At 37.6% G+C, this 14,456-nt stretch overlaps 1 protein-coding gene across 1 annotated transcript in view; it reads left to right on the top strand.

The window, feature by feature from the left end:
• The window catches only part of STMN2 (stathmin 2), a 31,287-nt gene extending 16,919 nt beyond the window's left edge, over positions 1-14,368 (top strand). The window contains exons 2-5 of the mRNA XM_007439303.4: positions 5,351-5,446; positions 7,201-7,373; positions 10,807-10,998; positions 12,761-14,368. Of these exons, the coding sequence (XP_007439365.1) occupies positions 5,351-5,446; positions 7,201-7,373; positions 10,807-10,998; positions 12,761-12,820 (521 nt within the window). The 3' untranslated portion in view covers positions 12,821-14,368. The remainder of the gene's footprint in view (positions 1-5,350; positions 5,447-7,200; positions 7,374-10,806; positions 10,999-12,760) is intronic.
• The last annotated feature ends 88 nt before the right edge of the window (positions 14,369-14,456 follow it).

Raw genomic sequence — 14,456 nt, 5'->3', positions numbered from 1 at the left:
TGATGAGCATGGATCTGAAAATTAATGTAACAAAGTCCAAAGTAATTGTATTTGACAGGAAAATGAAATGAATAATTGTAGTGGTAAAAACTAGACCATGATGATGATGATGATGATGATGATGATGATGATGATGATGATGATGATGGTGATGGCAATGATATCACCTTGGCAGAATTATGGGAAATGGATGGAGAAATTTAAGATGTGCAAATGCTGGGAGAAAGGTATTGGTTGTATATGATCTGTGTGAGGAATGAATTATTGTGGAAAGGAGGATGGAAAAAAGAAAAAAGGCTGAGTATAAGAGTATGCTTCTGCCGAATTTTTAATAGGAATGAGTATGTTAGAAGAAACATAAACTGAATACAGAGGGAGGGGGGTACTTAAGCATGTGTGGTAACACAAGGAGAGATAGGATCAAGAACAAATGGATACTGAAGGAATGTGTTAAGTGACCAGTGTGAAAGGAGTATGCAAAGGTAGTTTGGTTATATGCAGAGAATGAATCACAAAATAAATGTATGAAGCATCAATGAATGTGTGGAAGCAGAAAATGGAGAAAGTCATGCTTGGGTGGAGTTCATGTAATCCTCAAAAAGAAAGAAGTGAGAAATTTAAAGAACAAAAGGGAATGTACGAAGGAGGCTATGGATGAAAGCATAGAAGCTTTGCAAGGACAAAAAGATATGGAGAAGTATAGTGAACAGCATTGGTAGATGAAGCCTCCTCTCCTCTCCTCTCCTCTCCTCTCCTCTCCTCTCCTCTCCTCTCCTCTCCTCTCCTCTCCTCTCCTCTCCTCTCCTCTCCTCTCCTCTCCTCTCCATTCCATTCCATTCCATTCCATTCCATTCCATTCCATTCCATTCCATTGGCTTACTATTTCTTATTTCCTTTATGCATTTTGCATAATGCTGTAAAGGGAACAGCATGGTAGATGTGTATGTGTATGGATGGATGGATGGATGTATTTTTGTTTAAAATTTACAAGCTAGTTCGTGAATTGTTTTGAAGGGCAAAATAAAACTCTAAAATTTAAAGAAGGAGAGGGAAATGAAAATAATTCTGCTGGCCGAACAAGAAATAGAATAGATAACGAAGATCAGTCTTTGGCTTATATTTATGGACCTAAGACTTGTAGAGGCACAGCAGATCTTATGAAGTGGCTGGGCTTGTCGATTGCAGTGAATGCATCACATGCAGTTCTTTCTCCAGAAGGTCTGGAAGAGGTTCTGAAGCACTCAGTTCTTGTAACACTGGAAACAGCAGCATCTACCAAGGAAGGATAAAAACAGATAAGAAGGCAGTCACGACCACACGATCAAAGCCATGCCCCTTTGTATGTGCATGTGTTGTTGATACACATACAAAAGGGGTAGGCTTTGATTGTGTGGTTGCAACCACCATCTTGACTTTTTTGACCACCCCATGGATGCACCTGACTGGAACCTTAATTGTCTTTTTCTGTCTCTCTGTAGCAACTGTTGCAGAAACTCAAACTGACTATATGGGAAAAAAGATAAAACCCAGTTCACATGTAGCCAGAGCAGTAAACCCCATGGTGTTCCATTTCTGTTGGTTTTATGTGAATAATTAGGAGATTATACATCCTGATTTTGCTGGGTTAGTCCCAGGTTTAGAGGAGGCATCCTGAGCACTGGACACCAGGAAAATGTGTCAATTTCCAGGAGCCAATCCAGCTGGCTGGCAGCTATAGCCCAAGTCTGCATTTGGTGCTCACTGTGTTTGCATGAGTATCTTGAGTACTTGAAGTAGATTTTATGACAACAGCACAAGAAACAGCATTCATAGAAATGTTATTCCCTCATCAGGCTCTCTTGATAGTACCAGGCTTTTCTGTCATTCCTCAAGTACGGAAATACCTCCTGATAGAATAGAAAATGGGGACGGAAGAAAAGATCTGCTTTATTTTCCATTTTTTGACTGATAGATAAAAGGGTCTCTTCTTGGGCTACTAGATTTGGTCTGCAAGAATTAGTGTTTTCTGTATCTGTTTGCTGCCATATAGTGGCCATCTGGATGTTAGCACCCTTGATCTGGTAGCTGTAGTCTGTTGCTTGTTAGCCAGTCATTAAGAGGATTTGACCTTGACATTGTTTTATCACAGTGTGAAAACACAACAGCGAACAGGAAGCATTTGGAATTACTGGAAGATGCTGCATAATAAAGAAGCCCTTGCAAACATTTAGGTCCAATGGGGGAGGTGGGGGGGGGATTTCTGCTTGAGATTTTTATTTACATTAGTAAATGCATACAAATTAATACAACCTTCTGGGAAATCTAGTCACCTTATGAATTATGCAGTCATCTGGATTGGTAAAATGGTGCTAATTGTGCAGGAACACTGATTTAGACTCTGAGCTGTTGGGCAATTCCCTTCTTTGCAACATAAAAATTGGCTAGATTTATACATTGTGCTAAACCATAATGCAGTTTGAGTTCAATTTAATATTTGTATGATTTATGTTTTTGCACAACATGTCACTTCAGGTACTGTAGTTGTTTTTCAATAAATGTGACCAAAACAAACTATGATTTAACACTGGGCAGCATAACAGCCAGTGCCTACATCAAACTCTAGGATTGTAGCTTGAGAGGCAGTTGTTAAGAAGTTTATATCTCTTTAAAACTACAAATTCTTGAATTCTGTAGCTCCTGATGGCATTTCTTATGCAACAAGAGTTCACAGCATGCAGTAACCAACTGGCGGAAGGGTAGAGGTCCCAATAGTTAATGATAATGAATTGATCTGATCCTGAATCCCAGGGACAGAAACCCAGATGTAAAAGATGCTTGATATGAAAGTTAATAAGGAAACATATGGGCCATTCCACAACATTTACCAATAAATACATCTGCAAGGAACTCAGAACAAAAAGAAGGTGCAAAGTTACATGGCAAGCCATGCTCCAGTTCTTGACTGACCAAGACTGTAGCAAGCCACACCAGCCAACCACCCTCTTCTAATGAAACCATTCACTGATCTCAGCCACTGAAACAACCTTCTCCAGTAGGACTTCTTTTCACTCAAGCCAGGAGGAAACTGTTTCTTCAAGTGAGCCGCATTTTGTGAAACAATAGATTGAAGCTAGATAGCAGACCCTGTCAAGTGCTCCTATGCTTCCTCATGGTGGGGGGTGGAGGGGGAAGGTTTCTGAGAGGGATAGCAATGAATGCTGCGAGTGTATGGCAAGAGCATATATTCCCAGCAGGGTTACCCAAGGTGTGAAAGTCATTCCAGTGACCAGCTATAATAAGCAGGCAGCTATATCAGGCAGCAATGAAAGAAGATGATGCTGGAGATGGGTGATGAGTTTAGTAACAATGGCAAAAGCTTCATTTCATAGTGTGTTGGATGGCACTCAGCATGCTACTGAGGAAGAGTTGAGGGTCTTTTGGAATACTAATGGTGCTTAAGATGTGGCTAGATTAAAGTCAGGACATCTAGTTGCTGATGTTGCCATGCAGGAAAAAATAATCCAAAGATGCAGAGCTATAACTGCTATGGGAACATGGACGGTAAGAAGCATGAATATGGGAAAGCTCAACAGTGAAAGATGAAATGAGTGAATTACACATTGGCATTTTAGGCAGCAGTGAATTGAAATGCACTGGAATTGGACATTTTCGGCCAGGGGATTGTATTAAGGACACAGAAACAAAAAAGGAATGGTGTTGTTTTCATGGTCAGGAAGGATATAGCAAGGACAGTACTTGGGTACAATGCAGCCAGTGACCAACAGATATAATTTACGCGAACATTACATTCATGAACAACCGTGTAATATGGTGATTATCCAAGTTTATGCTCCAACCAGTGATGCAAAAGAATAAATTGATAATTTTGTAGTCAACTTCAATCTGAAACAAACAACATGAAAGCAAGATGTGCCAAATCTGGTTGGAGACTGGAATGCCAAAGTTGGAAATAGTAAGAAGGAAAACATAGTTGGACTGTATGGCCTAGGAACAGAAGCAGGAGAACAACTCACCACTTCCTGTCAATCCAATGATTTCTTCATCACTAACAATACTTTAAGCATATACATAGACATCATAGGACAGAGTACACAGAAATCAAACAGACTATATTATTGGTACAAGGAGGCAGAAGAGCTTAGTTATATACATATATGTTTATGTGTGTGTTTCTATGTATATCTATATCTATCATCTATCTATCTATCTAATCTCCAACACTACAGTAAAGATAAATTTCTTTATATGTGTGACTCTGAACATGTATTTGAACTTCTCTGTGTTGTAGCTGAGGGGAATTTCTGAACTTTCTGATATGGCAGGGAAGAGGGGGTGATAAAGTGTCTCTCAAAATAAAAACTAATCAGAATTACATACCCAAAGTATTTTGTTGAATATCAGCCAAAGCACATTAGTTGTGCCTGGCTGCATGCAGATATGAAGTGGATGTATTTCATATTCCACAAAACAGGCAGTTAAGGGCTGGAAGCAACTTCTCATCTTGGAGGAAAACCTAACATTTGCATAAGCTGTTCTTCAATAGTCATTATACATTTCATTTCTCCCCATGTTCTCAGTAAAGAACTAGAGAAAGATGGCTTCAGAAAAACCTGTGTGAGAGAGTGCAGAATGTGAGGCTGAATAAGGCTTCATTCCCTCAGTCCCCCAGAAACTGCATGTTTTGAGTGGATGAACTGAAGTCTCCCATTTTTTCTTCCCTCTCTCTGGAAATATTAGCAGCCTGTCTTCACAAGTATGAAAGAACACTATGAGAATGGATAGGGTAAGAAAGAAAGGGGCCAGCCCAAGACAATTCACCTGTCTGAGTCACAGGCCAAAGGCATTCCTTCCTCTGAATTTCTTTTAAAGCTGGCAACCAGGATAGCTCATGGCATGTGTGACACTAAATTAGTTTGGAGGACTCAGGACAGATCATATGGCATAACATAGTTGCAACAGAGAAATCCAGGGCTTGGTTGCCATTGTTGGCTTCCTCCCATCACCAGCATTTGCTACCTGGAGGACTTAACTCAAGGTAGGTAGTGGTAGAGGTGAACCTGCAAAAGAAAGATATATTCATGTTTACTGCTGTGGGCATGACGTGAGGATGTGGGTGTGGGAATATAACAGAAATATTCTTACATATATATAATGATAAAAAAGCAACCATTTTAAAGAAATGCCTCACTTTATTAGATACTTTTTGTCAAGTAGCAATTCATTTTACAAAGCTACTATTGGCCATTTAAGTTCACTGCCCAGAGTCTGACATGATTGATTAATTAATTAAATCAAAATGTTCTGTAAACAGGAAAGATGAAAGGTACTAATCCATTCTCTTCCCTTTCAGCTTATAAAGAAAAGATGAAGGAGCTTTCTATGCTTTCTTTGATCTGCTCCTGTTTTTACCCAGAATCTCGCAACATCAATATGTACACATATGATGGTAAGTAGTTTTCAGCAGCAATTGTTTTCTTTAGTGAAGGGCTGTTTGGCCTTCCATGGGAGATGCACGTTCTCCTCTTGTTATTGTTATTTAGCCATGATTTCCAACCTGGAACTTACCAGATGTGTTGACTTCTGTTCCCCGTGCTGTAAGACAGCACAGGATTACAGAAGCTGAAGTCAAGTATATTGGAAGGCACCATGTTGGAGAGATTGATTTAACACCTGATTAAATGTAATGTTCCTGTGGCATAAGTAGGAAACCTTTGCATTGGTCACATTTGGAATTTTGAGAGCATTTCATGGAAACACTCACAGAGTGACTGTCATGTTAATTATGGGTGATTACAAAATTCCACCTAACAGAAGGACAACTTGGGAAGTTGCTGGCCATTCACACGCTTCTAACCTCCTGGTGTAACTTTGTAGATGGAAATGCTTCAAACAAAGCACTGATCAGTACCCATTCACTATTTTTAAATTTTAAGGGTGCCTGTGGGGTTTCTGATGAGTACTTACTTCTTGTAAATAAAAATGATGCTACAGGCTAACACTTTGCTTTTCAGCACACCAACTTTCTATTTAATTGTTGGCTTTAGAATCAAAGAAACAGGGAGCTTGGCAGAAGCCAGTGGAGATATTTGTGAGCATAAGGGCTCTAAGGGTCACCATTTGTCCTAAGAGAGCATTAATATTAATACCATACCAATAAAATCGTATTACTATCCTGACATATAAAAATATATTTTAGATACTTTACATTCAGTAATGCAAGATGGCTTATATTCAGTTTGAGAAGTCTTAGTTTTCACCATAACTTTAAAGTGTTTTATAATATACTAATTATTACACATTTGCATAAGCTTCCTAACTGATCATGCAATTTCCAGAGATGGGGAAATATATTACCTATTCAATATTTTATGTTTTGATATTAGTCTCATTAAAAGGTTAAAAGCTATAACTTCTTTTCCTCTTAATAATATGGTGTTATATTAGGAAAGCAGAGGGCACAATATAAACTGACATTCATTTTAGACATCGTTAGTATTCTTTTGATCTGTGCAAAATCACACACCTATATTCTTGCAGTTAAACAGGTACTCCGTTTTCTACATTTGTTGCAGATAATTTTTTTCACTTAACTCTGAAATCATCTTCCCTCGTGTTTTCTAAACAAGAGATTTGCAGATCTGTTCCTAAAACATAACATCCAGGACCTAAAAGATTTACCTTTTATCTTTGATTTCGTTACTGTAGTAACCACAGATCTATCTGTATTCCTAGAGCCCCAACAGGCCAAAAAAATTGATCTTTATTTTCATTTTGATGGGTTTGAGGTAGATTAAAACTCCAAACTCTTAGTAATTGCATCAATTCTCTCCAGTTTTGAGAGAGGTTTTAGTGACTGAATGGGGTATTAAACCCCTGGAAGGACATCAGTTCTATACCTTAACCCTTCCCCCCCCCCCCAAAATAGGTCCAAAAATTTCAGCCCTATTACATTGATTTCAAACTAGCAGTATCGATGTCTTCTGTGGCTCTTAGGCAGAGAAAAGCACATTCTTACAAGCCTAAAAAGATTGTGCAGTCCTCTGTTATTAGTATAGGCTATTCATATTGTGTACTGCATTTTCTCTAGCACCTGTTTTAGTGAAAATAAGTCATATACCTCACCTGTGGTCATTACACTTTCATGAATTCTCAATTACTGATACACCATTTGAGTTAGATATTTTGACTTCACCTTCACAGATATGGAAGTCAAACATATCAACAAACGTGCTTCTGGCCAAGCTTTTGAACTCATCTTAAAGCCACCATCTCCTATCTCTGAAGCACCACGGACTATAGCCTCCCCAAAGAAGAAAGATTTGTCCCTTGAGGAGATCCAGAAAAAGCTGGAAGCTGCAGAAGAAAGGAGAAAGGTATCTAACCATATATATATATATATATATATATATAGGAGAGTGAATGAATGATGATATTCCTGGGGTTATTTTAAGGTTTCATTTGCAATCTATGACATATGTGTGTTATTGATGTAATTTTTTATCAGTGTCTTAAAGGTCATCCTTGAGTGTTCAGAACTGAATCTGTATCTGCTTCATTTAAGATCTGTACAATGAGATCCATGATTGAAAACACATGAAATTATAACGTAAGATCAGCCAAACACCTGAGAGTTTCAGTCTTAAGAAACGGGCTCACTGATCACATTCTGGAGGTTTTTTTTACTTGCACATCTTAATAAAAAAAAACTTGGATTATCAGATGCATGTGCCTTTATTACATCTGCCTGTAATTTAGAAGCATGATCAGGTTGCTGAGATCCTAGGCCAGAATTATTTAAGCTAGCAAAAAAAAAAAAAAAAAAACCTTAAACCAAGAACACCTTACCAAAGAAAATAGCTTTAAACGTGGTAATTGATTTCACACAATCTTAGAATTAAACCTTTCTCTAGTAATTACATTAGTGTTTATTAATCATTAGTGTCAGCCTCTTGCACAAGTGTCAATAGCAAATTATATATTTGAGAATCCAATTATGCTCCTAGATCTCTGGCCATTTATCATCTAAGGCTGTTACATTCTCCCTTTTTTCCCTTTTTAACTTTTTTCATTACTTAGACATAAATCATATTTTCTGATCTATAATCGTAATAAAAGTTTTGATTTGATTTGTCATAAATCATTGTTCTATGCATAGAATCCTGAAAATAAACAGTAATTTATCCAAGGTGAATAATATTTATGGAAGGTAATTTTGGTGATGGTGTATAACAGAGCAGCATTTTGCCATTCCACTCCATTTTTTTCTAAATTTTGGTCTCTTGAAATCTTTACACACCCTGAATATATGAATACTTTTCCTCAGAGCTATTTTTGTAGCCACCAGCACATTCATGGAGTAGGCAGGACAAACAATTTTGGCCTTATTTGTATTGGGGGGAAAAGCCTAAAAGAGTTTATCTTCACAGGTAATATGACCCCTAAGTACCATCCCTCCAACCTCCCCCTAAAATCAGGATGACCTTTTCTTTCTTTCTTTCTTTCTTTCTTTCTTTCTTTCTTTCTTTCTTTCTTTCTTTCTTTCTTTCTTTCTTTCTTTCTTTCTTTCTTCCCCCAGTTTGGAGATTGAATAAAGCATTCCTATTGTCCCTTAAAATCCTCCAGGCCTCCCAAAAACCAGGGAGAGAATTAATTCTATCCAGTCCAATGAGTCATGATGCTTAGGGATCATACTTCCTATGGTCACTGGGGGACCAGAGTACAGCCCAATCTTTCTCCTTTTTCTGTGAGTTCCCAGTTTTCAATATGAGACAAAGATTTTGAAAAAAGGCGGCATTGGGAGAGCAGCCTTAATGACTTGTCTACTCAGAGTGTACATTTAATCTGAATTTATTGGGTTTAGATGTAACATATTAATTTGTACCTATGCTAATATCTGCAGCTCATGTTTATTTTAACTGTTGGGGTTTGGGAGACGGTGGCACAAAATTTTTCTACTGTTGGGGAACACAAGGCATTGCTACCCATGCATTTTTGTGGCATGAAAGTTCTCGTTAGAATTGTAGGATATTGCTTTCCTGCTGTTTTGCTGATATGTCTGAATCAAATCCCAATGAAATTCAGCTGCCAGAGATTGTATCAGCTTTATTTTCAATCCAGATCTTTTTGAGAATTTCTAAATTTAAAGTAGGAAGCTGTTTAATCTTCCCCTCCCTGCCCTTATGGTTCAAAGAAGAAAGAGAATTTTCTGCTATTCACATAGCAAAATGATAAAATAGCTTCCTTTAAGCTGAGCTCAACTCCTGGTAGTTTCTGGTAGCTTTTTGTCCTGATCCAATCCTGCTTCACCAGTACTGCCACTGAACTGGACATACAACAAAAGCAAGCATGTTAATTGCATGTCAGAGCAAGATCTTCTAGCCTGTGGGATTCCTTAAGCATTTGGCTGGCTATTGAGAACAGAATATTTAGATGAAGTACACCTTTGATCTGATTCAGCATGGCTTTTCTATGTCTTTAATTAATACCATAACTAAGTTCTTAATCCTTAATCATCACATGGGTTTTCTATCATGTCCCTTATAAGCTCAAAACCTAAATCATTACTTTGTGACTTTCAATTTGATTCTAATAAAGATAGAATAGTACTACTAAAATTCTCAAAGTTTATAAGGTTGTTCCCACTGTGATAGTTTGAAAACAAACAAACCCTGAGATATACCAAAGCTTTTATTTCCTAAAGCCACTCAAAAAGAATTTTCAAAACTAGTTGCAACTTTTAAAAAATGCTATAATAATAATTTGAACTAATTATAGAATTGTAGCATCCTATCTCAATGCAAAATTTTAAAAGGCCGATATAATCTATATTCTGTATACAATATAAAACTAATGGTAAATTACTGGGGTGGAGTTTATTAGTAATAATATAATATATAGATGCATATTTCCTGAGTTTTTCTTATTCAACTATCATAAACAAGTATGTGGAAGTCTCCATTGCTAGATCTTTGACTGGTCTAGTAAATTCTTTTGAAAACACAAAAACTTAATATTTCATTACTGACTAGAAATTTATATTCATTTTTTCTAACCCATACTAGATTTATAAAATGAATGTTGGGTTCTTTAAGATGAATTTATAATCCTAATACTTGTTTTTTAACCCAAATACTATTCTCAGATGTGAAAAGCTGATAAGCTTTACAACAAAGAAAAAGTTATAGAGACTAGCATCACTTATCACACTTAACCTTGGTAATGAATTAATCCATTCTCTAGGTTTACACAGTACATTGAACTATAAACTAATCAACAAGTTTGGCTCCAAACAACAGGCTAAACCACACACATACAAAAAAGCAAAGTTACACCTAGCCAAGCTTAACATATTCCATGTGTGCAGCCACTAGGGTAGTGTTTCTCAGCCTTGGCAACTTTAAGATGGGTGGACTTCAACTCCCAACTCCCATGCTGGCTGGGGAATTCTGGAAGTTGAAGTCTACCCATCTTAAAGTTGCCAAGGTTGAGAAACACTGCCCTAGGGCTTTAACTGACTTGGTTAAGCCTGTTGGATGAACATGCCTATTGAGTGTGACCAAATGCAAGAGACTGGAGCTTCTGTGCCTTCAGTAGGTTTATTCAGAGAAATTTTAATTGATATAGCTTGTCACACAATCATAGAGAAACTTGTACTTGCCAAAATTTCCACTTCTGCACAATTTGTCATCCTTTCTCTCTGAACATTGGAGACAAACTGAAATTATTTTGTTTTTTCCCAACCTGCTTGAATATTTTTGTAATTGATTGCAACGCTGGCTCATTTTTTTATTTCTCAACTCTACACAGTCCCAGGAGGCCCAGGTGCTGAAACAACTGGCAGAAAAGAGAGAACATGAGCGAGAAGTTCTTCAGAAGGCTTTGGAGGAGAACAATAACTTCAGCAAAATGGCAGAGGAAAAACTGATACTGAAAATGGAACAGATCAAAGAAAACCGTGAAGCTAACTTAGCTGCTCTTATTGAACGTCTTCAGGAGAAGGTAACCAGGCTGAGTATTGGGGTTAGAATGTGACTTGTTGGGGGGGGGGGGCAAACCAAAGTACAAAAGGTAAACTCAGATTCAGCCAAACAGAGCTGAGGAAGCAAGGGAGAAACAGGAGTTCTACTCAGGTGTTGAGCAGGGATGTCTCTAGTAGTAGTGTTCTAGTCAGGTAAGATTTTTATTTATGCTGAAGTGAATGCAGGAATGGAACCTCCTGCCAGCAGGTTCAAAGATGTCAGGATGGCCACTCTGACCATGCAGTCAAAGCCTTGCCGCTTTGTTACATACATCTGACCCTCCCCATGATCCCGTCCCTTGCTGATTCAATATGGTTCATAAAGACTGCATCCCTCTTGTATATTGAATTCAGAATAATGCCTGAACAGGTCTATGCACCCTTCTCCAGCCAGTTGCCCTCTTAAGTATCTTGGTTTTCAGTATCTAGAATTCTGGAAATTCTTGAAATTGAAATGTAGCACATCTGGAGGGTACCAGGCTAAGGATAGCTGAATACACTTCAATAATACAATAATACAATTCAATAATATAATTCCTGAACTGTATTAAAAGCTGTATTAATAGCATAAATATGTCACCCTCTCCCTTCAGGTGGATAAAAGGGATCACAAATATATGGAGATTTTGCCTGGCATGGAAGCAAGATCATGCATGCAGCCCTGACCCTCTCAGCCATGGCTCTCATAACTTTCAACTTACTTCATTTCTATAAATTAGGCATTTTGAGCATGTAGACTAGCCCTGTTTGGATGGTTGCCTGCATGTCTGAGTGCTAAAACTGAGGAATTGCAGACATTGCACACTAGTTTCATTCCTGTATACATTTTCCTTGCACACACTCTGTCCTTGACTTTCATGAATTTGGCTTGAAGTAAGCCTTTATCAACATTCAAGTGAATATGCTTAGAAGCTCCCTCCAGATTAGCAATTTTCATAAATCAGTTATGTGATTGCAGGGACATTTCCAAGCATACATTAAATTCAAGAATGAATTGATGTGATGTCACTATAGGGCTCACTTATGAACCTTGTACTCTTCCTTACTTTAGTTCTCAATTATTTCTGTGAATACCAGAACAGGGTGGCTATACAAATTTGTGGGCACAAATAATTCATTTATTAATTTACCAAAACCATTTAGATAACTCCTTATTCTGGAGAAAGAAATATGCACATAATTTCACATAATGCAGACTTTTAACACACAAACACTTGTCCAAACTTCTAGACTCTGCAGAGGGGTGGGGTGGACGAATGACTATGACATGGCAAGACAGACCACATCTGCATCTCATCTCAGGATGCAAGCACACAAGGCCTAGTTTTGTGTTGTGAAGTTGCAAAACACATTTTGTCATTCTTCAGCATTCCAGTTGGCACTAGATGCCTGTGTTCCAACAGTTCTATTCAGTTTTTATTTTATTCAGTTCTTTGTGAAACAATTTCAAAATTACTGAAGAGTACGTTATGAACCAGTTTCAGAACAGCACTTGTCCTGAAAGAAAGGGGCAGGAAAGTAGTCTCCATAATTCTCTTTTTTCCTTTTCCTTGCAATCTGCTCTCTGAAGTCATCATGAATCAAAGTGCAAGGGTTGTATCCTGCTTCATTAAGGATGCTTCTTTGATAGCCCAATTAGAAGTAAAATTCATGGCCAGATCTTGTTGTCATTTAACATTCTTTCTGAAGAAAGAGAGCAAGGCAGATGTTAAACCTGTCTCTACTTGATTTTTTCCCCATCAGGAAAGGCATGCTGCAGAGGTCCGCAGAAACAAGGAGCTCCAGGTGGAACTGTCTGGCTGAGTCCAGCAGTGGAGGGAATGGGATAACTCCCCTGCCTATATTATTACAGATCATGAAATATTAGTATAGGAAATGTATGACATGGTTTAAAAAAAAATGAATCAAGAACTCAATAAAAACAAAACAAAAAAAATAAAACAATGCAGTCTTTGCAGAATGATTTGCTTGATGTTTAAAATTAAAACTTGGATCTTATTTTGTAAATACTTACATTTTTGTTAAAAAATACAAGTATTGCATTATGCAAGTTATTTCATAATCTTTACACGTCCTGTAACAGGCTTTTGATGTTGTCTATTTTCATTCAGTTAAATTTGTTAGAACTTTGCTATGAAGTTCTTTGCAGCAAAATCCATGCCGAACTGTATACTCATTCTAACTGAAAACCAAGTCAGTAGAAGGTCTATGGTGCTACTGTCCAGTCATTGCTTAATAACCTGGAAAGCTTTGCAATCAATAAGCGGAAGTCAATAAGCAAATTACAGGTAGGCATTCTTATTTGATTAAATGATCCAGAAAATGAAGTCATAGAACATTAAGAAGTCATAATTTATTTACAACCCCAGTCTTCTACTATAGAGAAAAGAGGGCTGCACGAAACAGAAACAAGCCCCACAGGGTTCAGTGAAATTTATCCCCCAAAGGATCTAAAGGAGAAAGCCTTAGAGCACACCAGAATTTTTTTCTGGGTAAATATGCATAGCATTGTGCTATAAAACAGTATTCACTAAAGCTGTATGTCTTAAGTTTAAAAGAAAAAACGATTCTCTGTTTCCAAAAAGAATTTTCTCAACAGGAAGGCAAATAGATATGTGATTTGAACTTTTTTCTTTTTTTAAAAAAAAGGCATTATATGCAATAGGGAATGAACAACCATATTTGTTTGAAAGCTTTTTTTTTTTTTTTTTTTGAAAGGCTGGATTCCAAAATTGCCCAGTTTCAGATTCACTGCTGGAGAAATTCATGGAGTTTATAGGTATAGAAACTGCACTCAGTTTCCTTATCTTAGGCTCTAGCCTTCTAAAACCTGGTGTACTCCTGTTGTGATGGCACTGCAATTCCTAAACTGCAGTTCTAGATGTTCCATAAACCCCAACGTATTTGAAGGGTATCAGTTTGGGAAATAGGCATACAGTCTTGTCTCCAGTTGCTAAAAACCTGTGAAGCAACCAAGAGCATCTTTGCAGACAGAATTCCAGCCTTAAGCTTTGTGATTTCATAACAGTGAAAGATGTTCCGTGTGCTATTTTTCATCCCAATTCAGTGAGCTGGTCTTAATCCTACTGACTTCTGCTCTACAGTGTTAGTCTGTCCTGCCTACTTTTAAAATACTATCTAAACAATGAGGGCTGAAGCAGTCAGGATGGCTAGCCGAGGTGCTTGTGTCAAGTAGTATCACCAAACTCAACACACATACTGTCTGAAACAGCTGCCAGCTTGAAGGTACCCCAAACTCTCCTGGAAATTGCTGCCTGCTTATTCTACTCTTCATTAGTGCTATTTTCCTGTATGTCATTGTGAGCAAGCTGTGATTAATAAAGAATTGGAGTTCTGTGAACTGAAACAGGAGTGGTCTGTTGTCTCACTTGATCCATCAACATAACACTAATAACTAGAGTTATTAGAATGACACTGT

This window comes from Python bivittatus, unplaced genomic scaffold (genome assembly GCF_059951505.1).
Source record: "Python bivittatus isolate LINGU-HERP-01145 unplaced genomic scaffold, Pbiv_v1 ctg000590_np1212, whole genome shotgun sequence".
NCBI classification, from domain to species: domain Eukaryota; kingdom Metazoa; phylum Chordata; class Lepidosauria; order Squamata; family Pythonidae; genus Python; species Python bivittatus.
Note: the sequence above shows the minus strand (reverse complement) of the source record. Positions and strands in the feature narration are given on the sequence as shown.